We start from the raw sequence: 27,436 nt of genomic DNA on the forward strand, positions 1-27,436 counted from the left end.
CCCTGGAGACCGGGGTACCCAGCACCGGACCGGGGGTCTATTTCTTGAGGGGATGTCACGGGTGGCTCGACCCGGGCTGTGGTCTCAGGCGATGCACAGTGCAATGGGGGGTATTTACAGGGGATAAATAAAAGTTTATAAGAGTTTTTCGTGACGCCACCAGGAATAAATGTGGCTATTTATGGCCACCGCTGCCAGTAGCTGGCCGGGGATGATGATTTGGGGCAGCTGAGGTGGAAAGCCCTTTCCGGGTAGGGCTGTGGGTCACAGGCAGGTGAGGTAAAAGTCAATGGTGGTTATAGATAATGGTTTTGTGAGGAGACTTTAGGGGCACAGACACTTACTTGATCAGCAATAGGTTTTTTCAGCTTCGATGGTCCCAATCCTGGATAGGTGGCTACTGCCCAAATGAGAGACTGAGGCACAGGCGACGTTTAACCGGTTTACTTCAACAAAAAAACTGCATAACAACAAGTCCCATCACCGGAGTCTGTATCAGGAGGACTAAGTTACTCTGCCCTGCCAGGTCCTTGGCCTCCTTCTTTGCGCTGTCTGTGTGTGGCCCTGCTGCTGTTTGTGAACTGGCTGCCGGCCCAAACTGTCCCTCCTGGGTCCTAATTCAACAGGCAACTCGAGTCCTTTTCCCCTGCTTACCCCCTCTGGGAGTACCGCTGAACTCACTGGATGTTGCTGTGTCTGACCCTGGTGAAGCTTGAATCGCCTTCACTTCTCCTGGTTGCTGTATTGTGTGAAACTAATGCAGCCACGGATCCGGTGTCCGTATTTGCGCCTTTTCAGGGGTAGAGATTAATGGCTACCCGGTTCCTAAAATGTTCCTCTTCTCTGTCTCCTCTTCCTCAGACCAATGGCTTGGGCCTGGAAATTGTCAGTCTCTCCTAAGTACCTCAGAGCAATTTCTCTGTGTCTGCTCCTTTGAGCGTCCCGGCTCCAACTGACAAACTAAACTGTCAATTTTACCTCAGATCAGAATATCTCTAGGGGAGTCTCTTGAGCTCCCCCTTCTGGCCAGAGGTGGTAGTGCGGTATCTGCTCTAGTGCTTGTATTGAGTAACTAATGATGGTTTTATTGTGGCTAATACCCCTAGGGGTGCCACATTCCCCCTTAGTGAATAACAGTACTCCGGGACTGTGATACAATAAACAAATGATATAACAATTAATATTTACAGAGTCGTAAAAATAAAAAAATTACAAAAACCACTCAAAGGGCAAAAACAGAGTTCTGTAAAAAGTCACTTCAAACAGCGTCCATTAATACAGTTCTATTCTTGAGGATATTGAAATAACTAACTTTCCGCTAGAAAAGGCACTGAAATTAGCGTCCTGGAACTCTGTTCCATTTTTCCAACATAGTCTAAAAGAAAGTTGAAAAAGATCAAAAAGTACAAGCAGTCTTTCCGGAGTTTTAGTCTATCGCCTCCGGCTGATAACTATTTACAAGTAGTTTTACCACAACCAGTCCTGTGGCATGGTTCATAGTTAATAACGAAGAAAAGTTCAAGAATATGTAAGTAGTTCATACAGGAAAGTCTCTGTAGGTACTGGGCTTAAACGTTGCAAACTAATTACTAATGACTAAACTAAATTTTTCTAAATTCTGTTAAATGTACTACATAACATATACACAACTCACATTTTAACTTATTCACATTTGATAATCTGCATATTTTACCGGTAGTTGACCTTGAGTACTACGCTGGGACCTATGTAAGGCTAGTGTACTAGGCGTACTTAGCGTGATGGTATGAGTGGAGGTGTACCTACCGGGTGCTTCTGGTTCTGCTAAGGATGATTCCACATTTGTGGGGTTGGCAAGTCCACCGTGACCGGGATCACTATAACTAGGTATCTGTTCTTCCTGTCTTGGGACTTCTTGTAGTACAGGGTCAACTTCTGATTCTGTTTGTCTTGGGGCTTCTGGTTGTATGGACTCTGGTGTTAGTTCTGGTACTTGGTAAAAGGCTATCATTGGTACTACCACTGCACCATGGTACGTGGGCCAGGTTTTAGGAAAGTCTCCTAGTAAGACTGTATGAATTTTTTCTTCCTCTTCCTTAACTGGTTGAACCTGTACGGATTGGATTACTTCAGGTTCCGGTTGGATAAATTCTGGCTCTTTCAAGGTTTCAGGACATAGTTTCAGATTGTCTCTTGACACTAGTACTGATATTAGCCCTCCGTTTTTGCTGATAAGGCACATTTTAGGATTGTTCACTCTTGCTGGTAAAACTGTGTACGGGATGGTTTCCCACTGGTTATCCAGTTTATTGGTGCGACGATTTCTCTTTAGTACTTGGTCACCAGGTTTTAACGGGGTTGCTAGAGCATGCTGATTATAAGTTCGTTCTTGACGTAGGGTATCCCAATTGGAATCTTGCACTTCTGCATCCGGTTTCAGAATTCCCATTTCGAGATCAATTGGTAGCTTACCGGGTCTTGCACGCATAAGATAAGCTGGGGTGCAATTTGTAGAGCTTACTGGGACATTGTTATATAGGTCTACCAAGTCGGGCAATTTCTCTGGCCATTGATTTCTTTCTGACTCCGGCAAGGTCTTCAATAAGTCAATTACAATATGGTTCATCTTTTCGCATAAGCCATTTGTTTGAGGATGATATGCTGTTGTCCGGATCTTCTTGCAACCATACATATTGCAGAACTCTCTGAAGATCTCTGATTCAAAGGCTGTACCTTGGTCTGCAAGTACTTGCTCAGGGTATCCATGGGGTCTGCAAAAGTATGTTTGAAATGCCTTAGCTGCTGTTTTTGCTGTGAGATCTTTCACGGGTACCACCACTAAGAAGCGTGAGTAATGGTCCACAATGGTTAAGGCATAGACATAGCCAGACCATCTTGGTGTCAACTTCACATGGTCTATGGCGACAAGCTCAAGTGGTTGCTTGGTGACTATGGGCTGGAGTGGTGCTCTTTGGTTTCGTTGATCTTTCCTTCTGAGGTTGCACGGGCCACAGTTTCTGCACCATTCTTCAATTGATCTTCTCATACCAACCCAGTAGAATCTATCTCTCAAGAGTATTTCTAGTTTCTTCCATCCAAAATGACCGGCACCATTGTGGTAAGCTTCCAGGACCATCTTTACATCCTGTTTAGGCACTATTATTTGCCAGACTAATTCATGTGTCTTTGGATTAGTGTACCTTCTGCAGAGCTTCCCTTGATACAAGAACATTCTGCCTCTCTCTTTCCAGAGTTGATGCGTCTCTTCCGGGGCATTCTGGTTGGGAAATGCACCTTGTTCCGTCAGCAGTTCCTTTACCAACTTCACAGCCGGATTGCTATCTTGCGTGTCAGCCCATCTGTGGTGTGATAATGGGTTAAGAGTCGCTTGTTGTTGTTTCTGATAGGCACCTGACTGATACTGTCCTATCTTGGGACTATGGAAGGCCGGTAGTTCAATTTCTTCAAGCTCCTCCGGTTCCGCTTCCACATTTTCCAAGTGTGGCATCCGGGATAAGGCATCTGCATTTCCCAACCAGAATGCCCCGGAAGAGACGCATCACTTCTCCTGGCTGCTGTATTGTGTGAAACTAATGCAGCCACGGATCCGGTGTCCGTATTTGCGCCTTTTCAGGGGTAGAGATTAATGGCTACCCGGTTCCTAAAATGTTCCTCTTCTCTGTCTCCTCTTCCTCAAACCAATGGCTTGGGCCTGGAAATTGTCAGTCTCTCCTAAGTACCTCAGAGCAATTTCTCTGTGTCTGCTCCTTTGAGCGTCCCGGCTCCAACTGACAAACTAAACTGTCAATTTTACCTCAGATCAGAATATCTCTAGGGGAGTCTCTTGAGCTCCCCCTTCTGGCCAGAGGTGGTAGTGCGGTATCTGCTCTAGTGCTTGTATTGAGTAACTAATGATGGTTTTATTGTGGCTAATACCCCTAGGGGTGCCACAAGTTCATCTTCATCAACAACTTTAAACACCAGATAGCGGGCACATATCTTCCAGTACCTTTCAGTTCTACAGAGCATATTTAGACACATCCTCAGCTCCCGCTGGGTTGTTTCTAACCTTACTAGTCTTGTGAGTCCCAGCAGAATGCAGCCTAATGCTACAGTGCAATTCATCACAGTCACTTTCCCTTTATGCGGCTCCTTGTCCAATCTCCTTATACAGGAGAGGGTCAGGGGTTTTGTCACTATCGCCAGAGTAGAGATAAAGAGGTAGCCAGTAGTGTCAGACATCTGTGCTCTCGAATACTTGGGGAGATTCTGCCTGGAAAAGTTGATGCCTCACATACCAGTCCATCCTGACGGATTACCATTTAGGCTTGGGACCTTGTCGCTAAAGTCCCATCCTCCAGACCCTTCTGCCTCGGTCCACTTCAGTATTGTCTCACATTCTGTATCTGGGTCAACACTTCAAGATCATGCTATCTCCAATACAGTCTCCTTTCTCCTGCCACAGGCCACCCACTGAAAGTGGCCTAGACAACCCAGAGACTATATGTCCATTTCTGTCATGCACTGAGTCTTCACTCACTTTCGAGAAGAAACCGTCTTTCTTCCTATGAGCTAACTCCTCCCCTTATGGACTAGTCCCAACACAACGATTTTTTGCCTTATACACTGGCAACCACATAAATAGTGCTATACATTTTACATTACAAGAGAATACATTACAATACATCACATTATCATCATATTCACACAGGATATATCCCACATTACATCACAGTGGCCATGACACATTGTTTACAAAAGATACATGGCATAAGTCACATAATAGTACAATAACGCAATTGGTGTCTTCAGAGAAAGGAATGCCACAGTATCAGTCCACCTCCTTATAGACATGTTGTCTTCTATTATCATGTTAAAAAACCCTCAATGTATGTGCTGGCACCCATGTAGCCATTGACATATAACCAAGTACAGTATATCTGACCTATGACTTTTAACCTCTTCACCACAGGGGTATTTCCCATTTTTTATTTTATCTCCCCTTCTTCCAAGAACCATAACTTTTTTATTCTTCCATTAATATAGCCAAGTGAGGACTTGTTTTTTGCGGGACGAGTTGCGGGACGAGTTGGACTTTTGAATGACACTATTTATTCTGCCCCATATTTTTGGGAAATGGGGAAAAAATTCCAAGTGGGGTAAAGTTGCAAAAAAAGTGCAATTCGACGACTATTTATTTATTTTTTTATTTATCATGTTCACTATATGGTAAAACTGACCTAGTAATATATGATGCATCAGGTCGGTATGAGTTCGTAGATACCAAACGTGCAATTTTATTTTTTTCTAAGTGGTGAAAAAAAATTCAGGAATTTGTCAAAAAAAGAATTGCGCTTTTGTCTCCATTTTTCGAGACTCGTAGCGTTCTCATTTTTCGGGACCTGGGCTCATTGATGGCTTATTTTTTGCATTTTAAGCTGACGTTTTTAATTATAACATTTTTGGATAGATGCAATGTTTTGATCCCCTGTTATTGCATTTTCGTGGCCAAAAAACATAATTCTTTTAGTTTCATGTTTTTATCACTACGCCGTTTACCGATCAGATTAATTGATTTTATATTTTGATAGATCGGGCATTTCTGAACTCAGCGATATCAAATCTGTGTATTTTTATTATTATTATTATTATTATTATTATTATTATTATTATTGTTTTATTTTCAGATGGACAAAATGGAGGTGATTTGAACTTTTAGTTTTTGGCTGTTTTTTTTCATATTTTTAAAAACTTTTTGTTTATATTTTTTAGTGGTTTTACTATTCTCCTTAGACCCGCAACACACATCCGTTTTTTTTGTACGTGTGCGGTACGTATTTGCACGTACCGGAGACACGTACACACGGAGACCCATGTTATTGAATGGTAAATGGCACACACGTAAAATCACACGTAACGTGTGTCCGTGTGATAAGTACGTGTGTGCGCTTTTCTGCACGGACGACTGACAGGAACGGCGGTGTCTTCTGCAGCTCCGGTCACCTTCATGCAGCAGAGCTGGAAGCGACGCTGGACCATCCTGGATTACGCCGGACATGGAGGGCTTTTTCGGGCTTATAAAATTAGTGAACAAGGCAATTTGTTAGTGTTTTTTTTTCTAATAAAGGATTGTTCGGGTGTGTGTGTTTATTTACTGTAATTTACAGATTAATCATGGAAGGTATCTCGGGGAGACGCCTGACATGATTAATCTAGGACTTATTGGCAGCTATGGGCTGCCAAAAACTCCTTATTACCCCGAATGCCAATGCACCAGGGCAAATCGGGAAGAGCCGGGTACAGTCCCAGAACTGTCGCATATAATGTATGCGGCAATTCTGGGCGGCTGCTGACTGATATTGTTAGGCTGGGGGGCTCCCCATAACGTGGGGCTCCCCATCCTGAGAATACCAGCCTACAGCTGTATGGCTTTATCTGGCTGGTATTAAAATTGGGGGGGACCGCACGCCGTTTTTTTTAATTATTTATTTTACTGCACAGTATAGACACGCCCACCGGCTGCTGTGATTGGGTGCAGTGAGACAGCTGTCACTCAGCGTGGGGGGCGTGTCTGACTGCAACCAATCATAGGCGTCTGTGGGCGGGGAAAGCAGGGAATACGAGATTGATTAATGATTGATTAATTAATTATTTAATTAAACATGTTTGCACCAGCTATCAGCACCAAATTTGCACCTCCTAGTAGAAAACCACACCGAAACGGTGTCAAAAGCATTTTTGTGCATTATCTTGCCAAGAGATTCAGATTTGGTGCTGAACTTTATACACAATATTCAATATCTACAACTCCTAGCAAAAATGGAAGTGTAGATTGGGTGCAGGATTATGGTGTAAAAATTTCAGCACCAAATTAGCAAAAAAACCCCCTCGGTTTTCTGCTATGATATGCAGATCTGTGAATTTAATGAGGTTACTTGAGGTGAGGTTACTTGTGGTCACAAAGAGAGTACTGTGGGAACCTCCAGCTGTGACCGCAAATAAACAGAGTGACGTCACCGCACATCGCTGCGGCCCAGTCTCTGCCTGAAGCCCACAGCAGGCAGTCATGTTCTATGCCAATGTGTGACTTCAGTAATGTAGCAGAGCTGGAATAGTTGTAGGATCTCATGTGGATTCCTTCTAAACTGAGTGGTTTCGGAGTTAATAAAGTGGTGAAAAAGGATTTTTTTTGCATTTTACAGTCAGGGCCAGAAATATTTGGACAGTGACACAAGTTTTGTTATTTTAGCTGTTTACAAAAACATGTTCAGAAATACAATTATATATATAATATGGGCTGAAAGTGCACACTCCCAGCTGCAATATGAGAGTTTTCACATCCAAATCGGAGAAAGGGTTTAGGAATCATAGCTCTGTAATGCATAGCCTCCTCTTTTTCAAGGGACCAAAAGTAATTGGACAAAGGACTCTAAGGGCTGCAATTAACTCTGAAGGCGTCTCCCTCGTTAACCTGTAATCAATGAAGTAGTTAAAAGTGAATAGGAAAGGTAGGGATGCACAGCACAAAATCAACACAGTTGAGTGCAGCCTATGTGTAAACTATTGATACAAGCAAAAAGGAGAAAAAAGTACACATAATAGAGGCGCACATCAGGATCGTACAATCTTTAAATATAATAAATTTTATTGGGTCAAAAAAAGGGGAAGGACAAGGACATCATAAAAACCTTTAAAATACACATATAACATATGACCTCACTAATGCTCCAATAGAAGTAAATGACATTCCATATAGTAGTTCAATTAACAGTATATAACATGCAAAACACCTTCTTAATCAAAAGATGAGAACAAATACCTAGTATAACATTCAATACCTGAGTAGTATATATCATAAATGGAGCCCTCACGTTGGTAGTCACACAATTATACCATGACTAAGGACTACGTCCATATCAATAATATGCAAATCCGGCCCCTCCAATGCTATCCTAGCAACATATCCAAAGCAATGTAGATTAAATATAACAGTGTGAGACACGGTAATCAGTCCAAGAGTGGCCAAATACTGAATAAGCTGGATATAGTTGCGTGAAAAAAAGGACGCATAGCTTCAGATAAAATATGTGGAACAACAATTCCCAGCCAGGACGTTCCACTAAACTCATGCAACCAAGGGCCACCGATCACACTGGTTGCTTTAGTGATCTATAGCCAAGGAGCCAGGGATGCCTGGGCAGGCAGGATTGTAAATGCAAACAGAGTACATAAGCTCTCCGCCCATACAAAGTGCATATGAGTCAGATGTAAAGGAGGAATCACCTAGACATATCAATTAATCATGCAAGCAGTATGTGCGCAAATAAGCGCGATTACCAGCCGGGCCCGGCGCAGTCAAAGAAGGTATGCATGAATCATGCAAAGGAGCAAAAGTGGGGTCAGGAAAACGGCCCTATGGTCTTGATTGTTGTTCCTTTGCAGTTTACCTTCTGATGATATTTAATCGAGATCTGGCGTTATGGGTTATCCATAATAAGAAGACAACGGCAAGGGATGACTCAGCAGAACAAGAGATCAAACTATGATCAGTGGAAAAGTGGATGGAAAAGATCAAGATTGAATCTAGCAATGGAACCTGTGATGAACCTTGGGGGTTGACATCGACCAGGACCTATACACCTTTTTTTGTGACTGGACATTATATCGGTATACACGATTTGTGCCCTCTATTTTTGTCCTGTTATATTAGAAAGGGCAGTGTGAGCAGATTGTAGTGTCTTTGACTATCTCAGAAATATCGTGTAAAGCAACCAGTGTGACCGGTGGCCCTTGGTTGCATGAGTATAGTGGAACGTCCTGGCTGGGAATTGTTGTTCCACATATTTTATCTGAAGCTATGCGTCCTTTTTTTCACGCAACTATATCCAGCTTATTCAGTATTTGGCCACTCTTGGACTGATTACCGTGTCTCACACTGTTATATTTAATCTACATTGCTTTGGATATGTTGCTAGGATAGCATTGGAGGGGCCGGATTTGCATATTATTGATATGGACGTAGTCCTTAGTCATGGTATAATTGTGTGACTACCAACGTGAGGGCTCCATTTATGATATATACTACTCAGGTATTGAATGTTATACTAGGTATTTGTCCTCATCTTTTGATTAAGAAGGTGTTTTGCATGTTATATACTGTTGATTGAACTACTATATGGAATGTCATTTACTTCTATTGGAGCATTAGTGAGGTCATATGTTATATGTGTATTTTAAAGGTTTTTATGATGTCCTTGTCCTTCCCCTTTTTTTGACCCAATAAAATTTATTATATTTAAAGATTGTACGATCCTGATGTGCGCCTCTATTATGTGTACTTTTTTCTCCTTTTTGCCTGAAGTAGTTAAAAGGTCTGGGGTTTAGTACAGGTGTGTGGTTTTGCATTTGGAAGCTGTTGCTGTGACCAGACAACATGCGATCTAAGGAACTCTCAATTGAGGTGAAGCAGAACATCCTGAGGCTGAAAAAAAAGAAAAAGTCCATCAGAGAGATAGCAGACATGCTTGGAGTAGCAAAATCAACAGTCGGGTACATTCTGAGAAAAAAGGAATTGACTGGTGAGCTTGGGAACTCAAAAAGGCCTGGGCGTCCACGGATGACAACAGTGGTGGATGATCGCTGCATACTTTCTTTGGTGAAGAAGAACCCGTTCACAACATCAACTGAAGTCCAGAACACTCTCAGTGAAGTAGGTGTATCTGTCTCTAAGTCAACAGTAAAGAGAAGACTCCATGAAAGTAAATACAAAGGGTTCACATCTAGAGGCAAACCATTCATCAATTCCAAAAATAGACAGGCCAGAGTTAAATTTGCTGAAAAACACTTCATGAAGCCAGCTCAGTTCTGGAAAAGTATTCTATGGACAGATGAGACAAAGATCAACCTGTACCAAAATGATGGGAAGAAAAAAGTTTGGAGAAGAAAGGGAACGGCACGTGATCCAAGGCACACCACATCCTCTGTAAAACATGGTGGAGGCAACGTGATGGCATGGGCATGCATGGCTTTCAATGGCACTGGGTCACTTGTGTTTATTGATGACATAACAGCAGACAAGAGTAGCCGGATGAATTCTGAAGTGTACCGGGATATACTTTCAGCCCAGATTCAGCCAAATGCCGCAAAGTTGATCGGACGGCGCTTCATAGTACAGATGGACAATGACCCCAAGCATACAGCAAAAGCTACCCAGGAGTTCATGAGTGCAAAAAAGTGGAACATTCTGCAATGGCCAAGTCAATCACCAGATCTTAACCCAATTGAGCATGCATTTCACTTGCTCAAATCCAGACTTAAGACGGAAAGACCCACAAACAAGCAAGACCTGAAGGCTGCGGCTGTAAAGGCCTGGCAAAGCATTAAGAAGGAGGAAATCCAGGGTTTGGTGATGTCCATGGGTTCCAGACTTAAGGCAGTGATTGCCTCCAAAGAATTCGCAACAAAATATTGAAAATAAAAATATTTTGTTTGGGTTTGGTTTATTTGTCCAATTACTTTTGACCTCCTAAAATGTGGAGTGTTTGTAAAGAAATGTGTACAATTCCTACAATTTCTATCAGATATTTTTGTTCAAACCTTCAAATTAAACGTTACAATCTGCACTTGAATTCTGTTGTAGAGATTTAATTTCAAATCCAATGTGGTGGCATGCAGAGCCCAATTCGCGAAAATTGTGTCACTGTCCAAATATTTCTGGACCTAACTGTATTTAAAAAAATGTTTTTTTCCCTCTATTTGTGGGTATTTCTTTCCACTTACTGATTAGTAATGGGGAGTGTCTCATAAGCACCTCACATTACTAATGTACGGCTTTGTGGCAGCTGTGAAATGTCATTAACCCCTTATTACCCCGATTGCCACTACACCAGTGAAATCAGGATGAGCAGAGTAAAGTTCCGGTATTGTTGCATTTAATGGATTGTGACAATCTTTGATGGCTGCAGGCTGCTATTTTTAGGCTGGTGGGGCCAATCACCAAGGATCTCCCCAGCCTGAGAATACCAGGCCCCAGCTGTCAGCTTTATCTTGTCTGGGTATCAAAATTGGGGGGGACCGCATGCCTTTTTTCAATTATTTGTTTAAATAGGTAAAAAAACCAAATCCGCATGCGGTCCTTCTTATTTTAATACACAACCAAGATATGCACACAGCTGGGGGCTGCAGCCTGTAGCCTAAGCTATGGGGAGATAAGGTATGCACACCAGTGACTATGTAAGGGGAATACATGGAATAGCAGAAACTGCTGTGTGAATACTGACATGAAAAATTCAATAGCTATATGTAAGGATGAAATGTGAAAAATGGAACCTGCATTACTGCCATGAATATATAAATAAAGAGAAATTTAGCTACTGAATTGATCAATGCAATAGAGCCCCAACACTACGCCAAAGTATTTCTCTACGTTGGGGTCCCTAGCTTGTGTGTGTCCTCTCATGCAGTTAAAAAACTTACCGTGTATGGGAAGCTGAGACCCAGGCTATATATACGATGTGGATTGGCAATAGGTGTGTATGGGGAGGGTTCACAAACAAAAAACTACTAACAAATAAGAAATAACGTTTGGAACTCCATTCTATGTCTGAACTGGGTGCAAAAACCTAAAAAAACATCACTATGGGGAGATAAGGTATGCACACCAGTGACTATGTAAGGGGAATACATGGAATAGCAGAAACTGCTGTGTGAATACTGACATGAAAAATTCAATAGCTATATGTAAGGATGAAATGTGAAAAATGGAACCTGCATTACTGCCATGAATATATAAATAAAGAGAAATTTAGCTACTGAATTGATCAATGCAATAGAGCCCCAACACTACCCCAAAGTATTTCTCTACGTTGGGGTCCCTAGCTTGTGTGTGTCCTCTCATGCAGTTAAAAAAACTTACCATGTATGGGAAGCTGAGACCCAGGCTATATATACGATGTGGATTGGCAATAGGTGTGTATGGGGAGGGTTCACAAACGAAAAACTACTAACAAATTGGACAGCGGTTCAGTGACGCTACTGTGATGTCGCTGTGACGCTGAACGAACCGCCCCCTTAGAAAGGAGGCGGTTTGCCGGTCACAGCGACGTTGCAGAGCAGGTATGTACGTGTGACGCTGTCGTAGCGATAATGTTCGCTACGGCAGCGATCACCACATATCGGCCGTGCGATGGGGGCGGGTGCAATCGCGCTCGACATCGCTAGCAAATGCTAGCGATGTCGCAGAGTGCATAGCACCCCTAAGGGTACGTTCACACGGCCGTATTAAATAATTTGTCCAATTTTCAACCAAGAAAGTTGGACTATTTTTTTTCTCACTTGTCATCCATATGCAATCTTGGTACAACCAGTTTTTTAAAGTAGCAGCTTTTAATCATTTACAAAACCTTTTACAGTTTCCTTTGCTACAGAAATATAATGTATCCGTAACAATGATGCTATATTGTGGCTCGGTATGGTATCCAATTTTTGTCTCGCACTTATAGACTTGAATGGGTTTCATCTGATTTTCAGAGGAAAATCATGGATGCTGAGATATTTTTCACACACAGATTCGGTTAGTGAAAAATGTTGGTCATCTGCACTGCCCCATTTAATAACATTGGTATGAGCCCTGTCATTTTTTTTCACAGATAGCGCTTGGACTGAAAATAGCTTCCTCCATTGTCATTTATGGTAAAATGAGGTTTTGTTTAAAGAGCACGATTCAGTAAAGTAAATTAAAGATATGGCCATAATGGTGCAGGGAAAATAGATTAAATTGATACCTATGGTTAAAAAAATCCCCCTTGTGGTTTTTATTTAATCAACATTTGAGCTTTTCTTCTAATCAAAGGCAGGACTGTGGGTAGGGGGTTCTCCTTCTGCTCCAAACCCTCCGCTTGCCGCCGATGTTTCAATGACAGGTCACTGATCTTTTAGTGACCTACCTCCTGTTTGACCTGATTTTTTTAGTGAACTGCCAATGACAGTGGTGACGCTTGCGCAGTTTGGTCTTTTGGTCTTCAAAATAATGGTGGCAGAGGTGAAGCATGTGCCGATTGAGATCTTGGGTCAATGAAGACATTGAGCTGAGATCTCAATCTGTGCATACGATGCCCTAGCGCCAGTTTAATAAAGAACAGAGGACCAGCCATGAAACAAAACTACACATGCACTGCCCATACCAATGATGGTGGCGGCACAAAATATCAAATAGAAGGCAGGCAGTGACTTGTCATTGAAACAATGGAGGCAGGCCGTGGGGCAAGAGCAGATGGAGAAGACCCTACCCACAGTCCCTCCCTCATTCACCAAAATATCATTAGAAGAAATGTTCAAATGCTGATTAAACTAGAACTACAAAGTAAATTGTCAATTTAATCAGTATAGCCATGCCATTATGGCTTTGTATTTACTTTACGCTGCTAAATGATGCTGCGAGGTTCTCTTCAGGAATGCACTTCACATGATTATTAGTGATGAGCGAGCATGCTTGTCACTACTCGGTACTCGCACGAGTATCACTGTACTCGGGCTGCTCGGCGGGGACCGAGTAATCTCGCGATACTCGTGCTTTACTCGTGGTCTTCATTTCTGCATGTTGGCGCTCTTTTGAGAGCCAGCCCTCATGCAGGGATTGGCTGGCAGACCACTGCAATGCCACAGCCCTGTTAGTTGTGGAATTGCAGTGATTGGCCGGCCTGCACAGCGTCACCGAGCCTTTATATAGGCCGGCGCGCTGTGCTCTGCTCACAGCTATTCTGACAGTGAGTGTAGGGAGAGTGTCGCTGATTCAGGGAAAGCTTTGCGGCCCTTTATAGCTTTTTCAGTTGCAGGGCTGCAAACAGTGTGACCAAAAGTCCTTCTCAGGACTATTCTAGTTGTATACAGGCAGGCAGGGTATAGCCAGGTCGGCGTACAGTAGCAGAGTCCTTCTCAGGACTATTGTTGCTATATACAGGCAGGGTATAGCCAGGTCTGAATACAGGCTAGTGACCAAAAGAGTCCTTGTCAGGACTATTGTAGCAGTATACAGGCAGGCAGGCAGGCAGGGTAGTGGTGACCGTATACCAGCCTTCATATCTGGGGCTGGTGTACACAGTGTAAAACAGTCCAGATAGTGTCTGACTTGTCTGTACTGTAATTGTCGCTCCCCAAAAAAACCTGTTAGGTTATTATTGCGTCCGTGCTTGGTTTTTAAAACCGCACGTGTGTGCCTGTTGGTGGCAGCGTACAGGTGCACTGGTGTGCGTTTACCAAACTATTATATAACGCACAAGTGTAGTGTATAATACACGTCAGTCAGCAGTGGCTGATAGTGTCAGAGTTCTTAATTTTTGCTCCTAAAACCTGTGTTAGGTTATTATTGCGTCCGTGCTTGCATTTAAAAACCGCACGTGTGTGCCTGTCGGTGGCAGCGTACAGGTGCACTTGTGTGCAATTTCCAGAAACTTTGATATAACGCACAAGTAGTGAATATACACGTCAGCAGTGCACAGCATTGCAAAATGCGCAAGGGCATTGGCAAGGAACAAGGAAGTGGACGTGATGGTGGTGCAGGCAGAGGCCGAGGTCGTGGGCAAGCTCTAATTTCGCCACAACAAAGGGCCACATCTAGTCGCTCGCACGTCCTGTCCCAAATTCTTGGGGACCGCAGCAGTACACCGCTCTTGAACCAAGACCAGTGTCAACAGGTTGTTAGTTGGATAGCGGATAATGCTTCCAGTCAGATTGGCACCACCACAAACACTCTGTCTTCCACACGGTCAAGTGTCAGTAGCCGTGATACTGCACCGCACATTTCTGAACCTGATCCTCCTTCCTACCACCAGGCTGAGTACACGTCCTCCTCGGACATTAATGATCCCACACTTGGACACTCGGAAGAGCTGTTCACGTTTCCATTCACACATTCTGGCCTCTCGCCAGCTCATATTGAAGTGGGTCATGAGGAGATCGTCTGTACAGATGGCCAAATATTTGAGCAGCCACGTTCTCACGAAGTTGGCAACGTGTCTCAACAAGTGGTGGACGATGATGAGACACAATTGTCAGCAAGTCAGGAGGAGGAGCAGGGTGCGGAAGAGGAAGACGACGTGGTGGATGATCCAGTAACTGACCCAACCTGGCAGGAGGATATGCAGAGCGAGGACAGCAGTGCCCAGGGGGAGGGAGGCGTAGCATCACAACAGGCAGTAAGAAGCAGGGTGGTGGCCCCAGGCAGAAGTCAGGCAACCGTTCCCCGGAACAACACGACGACACAAGGTGCCTGTACAAATGTTAGGTCTTCACGAGTCTGGCAGTTTTTTAAGTTGGATCCAGATGATTCAAAAAAGGCCATTTGCAACACCTGCCGTGCCAGCATCAGCAGGGGTACCAAAACTAGCAGCCTGACCACCACCAGCATGATCAGGCACATGTCAGCCAAGCACCCGACTTTGTGGGAAGTACAACAGAGTCGAGGAGCAGTGCTTGCTGATGTCACTGCTACGTCTTCGCTGGTTGTGCATGCGAGCCAATCCTCTGTCCATGCTGCCTGCGAACAAGCCTCCTCCACTCCTGCACCTGCAGTTGCCTACGCAGAAAGAACACCATCATCAAGCACGTCCTTGTCCCAGCGCAGCGTTCAGTTATCCATTCAGCAAACCTTTGAACGCAGGCGCAAATACACTGCCAACACCCCACATGCCACAGTTCTAAATGCTAACATTTCGCGACTGCTTGCGCTGGAAATGTTGCCTTTTAGGCTGGTGGAGACAGAAGCATTCCGTGACCTGATGGCGGCAGCTGTCCCACGTTACTCGGTCCCCAGCCGCCACTATTTCTCCCGGTGTGCCGTCCCCACGTTGCATAACCACGTGTCACAAAACATCACACGTGCCCTGAACAACGCTGTTTCACCCAAGGTCCACCTAACCACAGACACGTGGACAAGTGCTTGTGGGCAAGGCCGCTACATCTCGTTGACGGCACACTGGGTTAATATTGTGGAAGCTGGGACCCAGTCTGAGCGAGGGACGCAACACGTCCTTCCCACACCAAGGTTTGCAGGCCCTACCTCAGTCAGTGTTTCACCCACACTTTACAGCTCCGGAATGTCATGCTCTTCAGCCTCCTCCTCCTCCTGCGCATCCTCATCCACTGTGCCCTCCACACCAGTCACAAGCTGGAAGCACTGCAGCACTGCCTCGGCGAAGCGGCAACAGGCTGTGCTGAAGCTAATCTGCATAGGTGACAAACCCCACAATGCAGAAGAGCTGTGGACAGCTCTGAAACAGCAGGCAGATCACTGGCTCACACCTCTGAACCTAAAGCCAGGAAAGGTCGTTTGTGACAATGGCCGGAACCTGGTGGCGGCTTTGAGTCGAGGCCAGCTGACACATGTTCCATGCGTGGCCCATGTGCTCAACCTCGTGGTTCAGCGGTTTATAAAGTCATACCCAGAGCTGTCTGATCTGCTGGTAAAAGTTCGCCGCCTGTCTGCACATTTTCGAAAGTCACCTACTGCTTCAGCCGGCCTTGCCGGCTTTCAGCGCCGTTTGCATCTTCCGGCTCACAGACTGGTGTGTGATGTCCCCACGCGTTGGAATTCAACTCTGCACATGTTGGTCAGGATATGTGAGCAGAAGAGGGCAGTTGTTGAGTACCTGCATCACCTAAGCCGTCGGGAAATGGGTCAAACTCCACACATAACACCTGAGGAGTGGAGATGGATGTCAGACCTATGTACCATCCTCCAAAACTTTGAGGACTCCACCAAGATGGTGAGTGGTGATGACGCCATTATTAGCGTCACCATACCGCTACTCTGCCTTCTAAAACGGTCCCTGCTGAAAAACAAACATGATGCATTGCAGGCGGAGCGCGATGAGTTGCAGCAAGAAACAGTAGTGGGTGTGGGTGATAACACACAGCCCAGCCTCGTCTCATCACAACGTGCAGTGGAGGACTATGACGAGGAGGAGGATGAAGACATGGAGCAACTCTCCGGCCAAATTGAGGATATGACATGCACACCAGTCATATCCTCGATTCAGCGTGGCTGGCCAGAGGACAGGGTAGATGAGGAGGAGGAGGAGGAGGAGGAGGAGGAGGAGGACAGCATGTTCAGTCATCTTGTTGGTCAGGCTACTGAAGTCCTGGCTGTTAAGAGTCTGGCGCACATGGCTGACTTTATGGTAAGCTGCCTGTCTCGTGACCCTCGCGTTAAGAACATCTTGGCCGACAATCATTACTGGTTGGTAACACTGTTAGACCCACGCTACAAGGAGAACTTTTTGTCTCTTATTCCCGTGGAGGAGAGGTCAACCAAAATGCAGCAGTTTCGGAAGGCCATACTCACGGAAGTAGGCAAAGCATTCCCCTCACAAAACGCTAGCGGCATAGGTCAGGAATCAGTGGACAACCAAGGCGTACAGCCGAGAGAGGCACAAGTCCAATCCGCCAGAGGTAGGGGAACAGTCTTTAAGATGTGGGACAGTTTTCTCAGCCCCTCACGTACCACAGCCCCTGAGGTGCGGGGTAGTGCCACAAGAAATCCTAAGTTTGCCCAGATGCTGAAGGAGTACCTTGCAGATCGAACAACTGTACTCCGACATTCCTCTGTGCCTTACAATTATTGGGTATCCAAGCTGGACACGTGGCATGAATTGGCTCTCTACGCCTTGGAAGTCCTGGCCTGCCCTGCTGCTAGCGTTTTGTCAGAGCGTGTTTTTAGTGCCGCAGGTGGAATCATTACAGATAAACGCACCCGCCTGTCAACTGAAAATGCTGACAGGCTGACTCTGATAAAGATGAACAAGGGTTGGATTGGGCCAGACTTCACCACACCACCAGCAAATGAGAGCGGAGTTTAAAGTTTGCCATGTACCTCCACTCACCCATGGGTACACTTCTCGACTTTGGATAATCGCTGGACTGCTCCTCCTTCTCCTCATGCGCCATCATGATGACCGTTACAATAGTTAGGTCTTTGTTTCAGGTATACCCCCAGTGGTAAATTTTTTCGCCCATTCTTTGCAGAATGGACATTACAACGACAGGAGACCCGCTCCTTTGCAATGGGAACAATGTTTTGAGGCCCTCATGCACGTCTCTACCCAGGGACAACGTGGAGCCTCCCAATTTTTGGCTGCCCTGCCTAAGGGCTATACTGAAATACACCCACTTCCTTACAATGGGCACTTCAGGTTTACAGGCCATCATGCACGTCTCTATCCAGGGACAATGTGGAGCCTCCCAATTTTTGGCTGCCCTGGCAAAGGGCTATACTGAAATATACCCACTTCCTTACAATGGGCACTTCAGGTTTACAGGCCATCATGCACGTCTCTATCCAGGGACAATGTGGAGCCTCCCAATTTTTGGCTGCCCTGGCAAAGGGCTATACTGAAATAGACCCACTTCCTTACAATGGGCACTTCAGGTTTACAGGCCATCATGCACGTCTCTATCCAGGGACAATGTGGAGCCTCCCAATTTTTGGCTGCCCTGGCAAAGGGCTATACTGAAATAGACCCACTTCCTTAAAATGGACACTTAATGTTTTGAGGCCATCATGCACGTCTCTACCCAGGGACAATGTGGAGCCTCCCAATTTTTGGCTGCCCTGGCAAAGGGCTATACTGAAATACACCCACTTCCTTACAATGGGCACTTCAGGTTTACAGGCCATCATGCACGTCTCTATCCAGGGACAATGTGGAGCCTCCCAATTTTTGGCTGCCCTGGCAAAGGGCTATACTAAAATAGACCCACTTCCTTACAATGGGCACTTCAGGTTTACAGGCCATCATGCACGTCTCTATCCAGGGACAATGTGGAGCCTCCCAATTTTTGGCTGCCCTGGCAAAGGGCTATACTGAAATAGACCCACTTCCTTACAATGGGCACTTCAGGTTTACAGGCCATCATGCACGTCTCTATCCAGGGACAATGTGGAGCCTCCCAATTTTTGGCTGCCCTGGCAAAGGGCTATACTGAAATAGACCCACTTCCTTACAATGGGCACTTCAGGTTTACAGGCCATCATGCACGTCTCTATCCAGGGACAATGTGGAGCCTCCCAATTTTTGGCTGCCCTGGCAAAGGGCTATACTGAAATAGACCCACTTCCTTAAAATGGACACTTAATGTTTTGAGGCCATCATGCACGTCTCTACCCAGGGACAATGTGGAGCCTCCCAATTTTTGGCTGCCCTGGCAAAGGGCTATACTGAAATACACCCACTTCCTTACAATGGGCACTTCAGGTTTACAGGCCATCATGCACGTCTCTATCCAGGGACAATGTGGAGCCTCCCAATTTTTGGCTGCCCTGGCCAAGGGCTATACTGAAATAGACCCACTTCCTTACAATGGGCACTTCAGGTTTACAGGCCATCATGCACGTCTCTATCCAGGGACAATGTGGAGCCTCCCAATTTTTGGCTGCCCTGGCAAAGGGCTATACTGAAATAGACCCACTTCCTTAAAATGGACACTTAATGTTTTGAGGCCATCATGCACGTCTCTACCCAGGGACAATGTGGAGCCTCCCAATTTTTGGCTGCCCTGGCAAAGGGCTATACTGAAATACACCCACTTCCTTACAATGGGCACTTCAGGTTTACAGGCCATCATGCACGTCTCTATCCAGGGACAATGTGGAGCCTCCCAATTTTTGGCTGCCCTGGCAAAGGGCTATACTAAAATAGACCCACTTCCTTACAATGGGCACTTCAGGTTTACAGGCCATCATGCACGTCTCTATCCAGGGACAATGTGGAGCCTCCCAATTTTTGGCTGCCCTGGCAAAGGGCTATACTGAAATAGACCCACTTCCTTACAATGGGCACTTCAGGTTTACAGGCCATCATGCACGTCTCTATCCAGGGACAATGTGGAGCCTCCCAATTTTTGGCTGCCCTGGCAAAGGGCTATACTGAAATAGACCCACTTCCTTACAATGGGCACTTCAGGTTTACAGGCCATCATGCACGTCTCTATCCAGGGACAATGTGGAGCCTCCCAATTTTTGGCTGCCCTGGCAAAGGGCTATACTGAAATAGACCCACTTCCTTAAAATGGACACTTAATGTTTTGAGGCCATCATGCACGTCTCTACCCAGGGACAATGTGGAGCCTCCCAATTTTTGGCTGCCCTGGCAAAGGGCTATACTGAAATACACCCACTTCCTTACAATGGGCACTTCAGGTTTACAGGCCATCATGCACGTCTCTATCCAGGGACAATGTGGAGCCTCCCAATTTTTGGCTGCCCTGGCAAAGGGCTATACTAAAATAGACCCACTTCCTTACAATGGGCACTTCAGGTTTACAGGCCATCATGCACGTCTCTATCCAGGGACAATGTGGAGCCTCCCAATTTTTGGCTGCCCTGGCAAAGGGCTATACTAAAATAGACCCACTTCCTTACAATGGGCACTTCAGGTTTACAGGCCATCATGCACGTCTCTATCCAGGGACAATGTGGAGCCTCCCAATTTTTGGCTGCCCTGGCAAAGGGCTATACTGAAATAGACCCACTTCCTTACAATGGGCACTTCAGGTTTACAGGCCATCATGCACGTCTCTATCCAGGGACAATGTGGAGCCTCCCAATTTTTGGCTGCCCTGGCAAAGGGCTATACTAAAATAGACCCACTTCCTTACAATGGGCACTTCAGGTTTACAGGCCATCATGCACGTCTCTATCCAGGGACATTGGTGAACCTCACAATTTTGGACTGCCCTGGCAAAGGAAAATACTACAAAGACTCACTTCCTCAAAATGGGCACATTAGACTCAAGAGGCCTTCATGTACGTCTCTTCTCAGGGACATCGGAGTGCCACACAATGTTTTCACGTAAAATCTTTCATGTATTAATCTCAAAAAGTAACATACACCAGCTCTATCTCACTATTGGGTATGTGCCCTTAACATTTCTGCCATGAAAAATCATTTTGGGGTCATTTTGGAAGGTTTTCTGGTGAGTCCGTAAAAATGGCGTAAAACGCGGACAAAATTGTTCACAGCTGTGACTTTTGAGTGATAAATGCTTCAAGGGGTCTTCCCCATGCTGTTGCCATGTCATTTGAGCACTCTTCTGAGACTTTTGTGCCATTTTTAGGGTTTCTCCATGCTGCCGGGAGGTCATTTCACAAAAATACTCGGGTCTCCCATAGGATAACATTGGGCTCGTTGCTCGGGCCGAGTACACGAGTATCTTGGGAGGCTCGGCCCGAGCTTCGAGCACCCGAGCTTTTTAGTACTCGCTCATCACTAATGATTATGCATTATCCCAATGAGCTATAAAGCTATATTTTATGTATTAAGTAAGAGTCCACCATTGTACATAATTTTCTTAAATTACATTAGAGTCTATTCACTCATGTATTATATATTAAAGGAATCTGTCACCAGGTTTTTGCCGCCTAATCCTAGAGCAGCATAATTGTAGGAAAAGAAATATGATGTGTCACTTACTGTAGTTTTGATAAAATCACTATTTAACCATCATTAGATTATCACTAAAGGATTAGTAAAAGTGCTGCCAAATAGTCCTCCATATTCATGAGGTCTATACAATCACGCCCTACCACATATTCGCTAATCTAACAATTTTCTGAATGCTGTACTATGTATAACTTTATCCACACCTATTGTTTGCGAGTGCAAGCAGGGAGTGGACCCACTGGTCAGCAACACACAGAGAAACCTAAAGGGGCTTGGCTATGGTTTCTCACCAGGTTTTCACCAGAGCCTCTAAAGGTGAGGGTGTTGTGCTGCAGGTAGAAACCAGGTGATACTCAGGAAGACTGGAACTGCGACAGCTGGCCCCATGGGTATGGACATGGACAGTCACTGATATGGTAGGTGCAGCAGTGACAGCTGATGTGGCAGGCTCGGACGATATGGTATGATGCAGGAGCGTTCAGTAAAGGCGACTTGACAATCAGATACCTCAGATACTGGAACACAGAACGGTATTAGCAATGACTAACACAGCGCTAAACAGCAGCAGCATTTAGGAACCTTAGAACTATCAACGTATACACCATGTTGCCAGAGCACCTCACTGAAGGGGAAGGTACTTTAAATACCTGATGCCTTTCAGCCACATGCTGAGAGGCACTTCCGATTTAGGGCGTACTGGCCCTTTAACACAAGGTGCGCATTTGTGCACCTGCCCTAAGAGCACTCCCAGGAGGCCTACATGAGCATTTTGGAAGGCTCAATAATGTGCTGATGCTCCTCCTCTTGATTAGCTGACAGAAAGGACCTGGACAGTGCATCTGCCTTGACGTTCTTCTCAGCCGGACAGGAACTAAATCAAAGCGGGTAAAGAATAATGACCACTGAACTTGTTACGGATTCAGCCTCTGAACCCACTGTAGGTTGGCCAAGTTTTTGTGGTCGGTGTAGGTGATGAATAGATGCATTGATTCCTTCAATAAGTATCGCCACTCCTTCAGAGCCATTTTGATTACCAACAGTTCTTGGATGCCCATTGAGTAATTGCATTCTGAAGGAGAGAAGGCCCTGGAGAAGGAACTGCAAGTTAGCATCTTACCAGCAGTCGACTTTTCCTTTAGAACCACACCAGCCCCTGAGGATGAAGCGTCCACTTCCAGGAGGCACTTCCTATTAATCTCCGGTCTATGCAGTGCCGGGAACAAAGAAAAAGCCTGCTTGAGGGCAAAAAACGTGCTTCTGGAGTCCACACTTAAGGATTCACCCCCTTCAGGGTCAGGTCTGAGATGGGAAGAATCCGGAATGAGAATTGCGGGATGAACTGATGATAATAGTTGGTGAAACTGAGGAACTTCTGGATTGCTTTTAATTTGTTAGGCCAAAGCCACTTCAGCACCACTGATACCTTATCCAGATCCATTCTCAAGCCAGTGTCCAAGAATATGTTGGAAAGGCAGGGAAAACCGTTCAAAAATACACTTCTCAAATTTGACATAGAGACAATTCTCCCTTAGTCTCTGTAGCACCTGGCGAACATTCTTCTTCTGTGTAGGCAGATTGGGAGACAAAATCAGAATGTTGTCCAGGTACACCACCACAAGAGAAGAACAGATCTCGGTATATATTGTTTACAAATTCCTGGAAAAGCCGCAGCACTTAGGCACCTGAGATCTAATAATGTATATACAATACTGCCCAGGCACCTCCCTTAAGGGGAAGGTGCCTTAAATACTTGATGCTACTCAGCCATAGGCTGAGGCACTTCCGGGTTAGGATGTACTGGCCCTTTAAGACAAGGTGTGCAAGCCCTAAGGGCTCTCCAAGAAGGTCTGTGCGGTGTGTGCAGGCCACAGGTGGTGGTGGTGGCAGGAACCGAGAATGGGACAACCACCGCTGAGCCGCCGGGAGGGAGTGTGCCGGCATCTCCCCCAAGGGAGGGAAGCAGGACAGTGCGGAGACACTGGTAAGTGTGTTACACCTATGATTTTCAGCTTTTTGCCTAATGACTGTGTACACAGAAAGCTGCCAATCAGTGGTGGGGTGGGGGGGGGTTATACAGAGTTTAGCATTCAAAGAACTGGAAGATCTGCACCAGAAGACACAGGAAATTTAGCAAAACTACAGCAAGCAGCCCAGTAAGTGATATATTGCTGGGATCCAGATCTCTACTTCTATATTATACGTCTATCTGATGGAGCATTAAAAAAAAACCTGGTGACTGATTTCTCATGAATTTTACTTGTGTACACTATTTATTTTTTTTTGCTAATTATGTATATATAAAGCTTGGTTTTTGATAATTTTATTTAAAACTCCTTAATAAACCCTTTATTCCTTTCTAAATGGCACAGCTTTGGAATGGAATAAAAACATATTTTTTTGTTTTGGACCTTTTGGAAGTGCTGCCTATTTTTGGATTAGATAGATAGATACTAAGTACATAGATGTATAGATGAAAAAAATACACTGAAGGTCAAAATTAGAAAACAATGTATGATCACTTGCTTTTTTCAGAAATAATGTAATCTTCGTTGATCAATATTTGAAAGTTTTTTTGTAAAGGGTACACCATGCCACGAGAATAGTGTTTTACAAAAGATCCAAAGTTTATCAACATAAAACCTTTATTTTGCCCAAGACGTGAAGATCATAATTAGAGAACATCAATGACTGTAGCACAGAGGAAGACTATAATAAAACTTTATGACGGTAACAACAGTCATCAATCAGTAGGACGTGTAAAGACCTTTTCTTTGAATGACTTCAGCACATTTGTGGCCACAGGACATCACTAGTCTCTCACACTGCTCTGGTGTGATTTTGTTCCACTCTTCTTCCAGTCTCTTCCACAGTTCTTTGACTGTTGTGGGTTTCTTTCTCATAATTTTGTCACCAAGAATTTTCTAGAGGTTTTCTATTGGGTTTAGATCAGGACTCTGGGCTGGCCATTTTATTGTTTCAGTGTTTTCTGTTTCAAGGAATTGCTTTACCTGTTTTGCTGTGTGACAAGGGGAATTGTCCTGCATGAAAATTACTGGCTGATTGAGCGATGAACGCAAGTAAGGAACAATGTGTTGTTGAAGAAGGTTTTGATACACACTTGCATTCACTCTGCCATGTAGCTGTATGAGAGGCCCAACTCCTGCTGCAGAAAACATTCCCCAAACAATATCACTTCCTCCTCCACCTTTCACTGACTTCTTAACACACTTTGAGTTCAGTCTTTTCCCAGTTTGTTGATGAACATAATGTTTCCCATCAGACCCAAATAAATTCAACTTTCTTTCATCACTAAAATGAACTGTGGGCCACTTCTAATCTGTCCACACAACATGCTCCTCACCAAAAGTGAGTCTAACCTTTTGATTCTTTCTACTAATCAGAGGTTTGGTCACTGCAGAGTGGGCTTTCAGTCCAAATGCTCTTAATTAGCATGACACAGTGCTGAACTGGCAATTCCAGCTGCAGTGTTCAAACGATTACCCATAGAGATTGTCTACATTATCCTGTCCTCTCTTGCATTTATCTTTCGAGGGTGACAAGCCTTCTTGGGGACTTGAAGGAGTTTATGATGTTTTAAAGAAGCTATATTCTCGAAATCACAGACCTGAAGCGACCAACTTCTCCTGCTATGGCTGATAGAGTCACTCCTTTGACCTTCATCTGACAACCTGCTGCCGGAGGGTTTCAGTCACTTTGGAACGGCACACTAATTTTGCAATCAATGCAAACTGGAAAGTTAGGCTGCCAGTTAAATAGGGTTTGTCAGATAAGTAAATTAGCACCAAATGTCAGATTAACACCAAAAACTTGCAGGTATCTGAAAGTGTTCTCTAATTTTGATCAGTGTTCTTTTTCATTAATCTAATTTACATTTTTATTATGTGATTAAGAGTAAATTCAATTTATGAAATAAGCTTAAAATGCTGCTAGTTTACTCTTCTTAGGATATAATCACATAGGACTACACAATGACCTTAACCTTTAGGAAATTGTCTGTTGTTCTCTAATTTTGATCTCCAGTGTATATCTATTTGTCTATGTAACACAAAACATATTTTCTAACTTAATATGTTGTATATTTGTATTGTATTTAGTTCAGAGGAAATTGAAGTGTATTTGGAAAATGGTGCAACTCAACAGTTTCAGGAAAACCCCACTGAAGACATGTTGTCCATCACTACACAAAACAATGGGCCTCCTGGAACTATGGCTTGGGAAATCCAGACAAGAGGAGCAGTAAATTCAAGTACTCCTACGATAGCAAGCCAAAAGCTAATTAATCAATTTAAATCCACATCAAACCAAACACGTTTTGATATTTGGTCAACAATTTTTGCACAAACCACTTGGAACTCAACTAAGGCAAGTGACTTTACTGCCGAGCCACAGTGGAAAACTGAAGAGCATTATATCCTGGTCTCTTCTTCCCATCAGACTGTAAGTTATTATCATTAGCAAATAGAGAGAACATGTTGGCCAGTTCGTTGAAGGGAGATTTCTGCTCGCCGCTCTACCATTTATTTTATAGGCCTCAGTCTAGTTGGGGCTTGTAAACTACTAGATATGGTTCAGAAACTGGTTTCAGGAGGGAAGACATGTTGAGGGTAAGTGCACACGGCATCTTTAAGACACCCGTGAAGCCACCAAACTTTTCTTAGACAAAGGCATTTCAGGAAATAGCTATCGGTCTTTTTCCAAAAGCTTCTTTGCTGGCTGTTTTGCCATAGGTTTTTGCTGATGCACCGCCACTGGAATTTTTTTTCCTGCTGTTTACCTATTAAGAGCTGGCTGCTTCCAAAAAAAGCCACCTGAAAAATGAATGTTTCTTCTTTTAACCACTTGATGGTTTTCAAACCCTAAAGCTGTTAAAAGAAGTAGCAAAAGGCTTAAGATGTGCACAGCAATGTCCTTTTTACATTCCTGTGCATTATGTTAATTTTTTATACTGGCTGTACAGCACTTTTTTCAAGCAGATTGCAAGTGGAACCTGCCTGAATAATATGTCATGCGCACATGCTCTGAAAGTTTGATCTGGAGCCCAGCATTTGTCAGCTACAAGCATGTCACTATTTACATAGAGAGAAAACAAGGTTCTCCTACATGCACATATGTTCTGCCTTGTATGTGACTACAATCTAATGTCAGGTGGGATCCAGATTTAAGAGGTAGAATGGGAGCACCAACCAAATACTTGTCTATAAAGAGAATCTGTCACCAGATTTGATGATTATTAGCTGCGGCCACCACCACTGAGCCCAGGCTGCAGTGTAGAATGTAAAAATGACTTTATAATACTTACCTAACGGTCGGTACAGTGCAGATCGGTCAAATGGGTGTCTCCGTTCTCTGGGTGTGGCGCCTCCTCTTTTGGCCTCAATGCCCGCCTGTGTGCATGACGTAGGACGCGTCATGCACCCAGGCTTCAGAAGAAGGAGGACAAAGATGGCCAAAAGAGGAGGTCCTCACTCGGAGAACGGAGACACCCATTTGACCCATCTGCACCGTACCGACCATTTAGGTAAGTATTATAAACTCAATTTTACATTCTACACAGCAGCATGGGCTCTTATGTACAGCATGTTAGAATGCTGTATTTAAGAGCCCAGGGGTGGTAACCGCAGCTTATAGTCGCCAAATCTAGTGATAGGTTCCCTTTAAAAGAGTTATGCATGATTTTGCTTAATTTTCCCTATGAAGCTAACAACTTATAAGCAGGTACCTGTCTGTTCTGCACAGCGCAAATCTCTGCCGGACCGCTCCTGACCTCACCTCAAGAGAGCAGCTCTTCCTCTTCCGGTCTGCTTTATCAACAGGGCATCACTTCCAATGTCCTGCTGACTGACAGCCAGCTCCCCGCAGATAGACAACAGAGAGCCAACTGTCAATTAGCATGACCTCAGAAAAGACAGCACATCAACTGAGCAGAATGGGCGAAAGGAAGCTGCTCTGTTGACATAACATCACAGAAAGTTGCAAAATTGCCGGCAAGATAGGTCTGTGAC

The 27,436-nt window shown here is 44.5% G+C and overlaps 1 protein-coding gene across 1 annotated transcript in view; it reads left to right on the forward strand.

The window, feature by feature from the left end:
- ST6GALNAC1 (ST6 N-acetylgalactosaminide alpha-2,6-sialyltransferase 1) overlaps positions 1–27,436 on the forward strand; it is a 289,824-nt gene that overhangs the window by 68,496 nt on the left and 193,892 nt on the right. The window contains exon 2 of the mRNA XM_075347473.1: positions 25,529–25,871. Coding sequence (XP_075203588.1) covers positions 25,529–25,871 — 343 coding nt within the window. The remainder of the gene's footprint in view (positions 1–25,528; positions 25,872–27,436) is intronic.

Source organism: Anomaloglossus baeobatrachus, chromosome 5 (assembly GCF_048569485.1).
Source record: "Anomaloglossus baeobatrachus isolate aAnoBae1 chromosome 5, aAnoBae1.hap1, whole genome shotgun sequence".
Taxonomy (NCBI): domain Eukaryota; kingdom Metazoa; phylum Chordata; class Amphibia; order Anura; family Aromobatidae; genus Anomaloglossus; species Anomaloglossus baeobatrachus.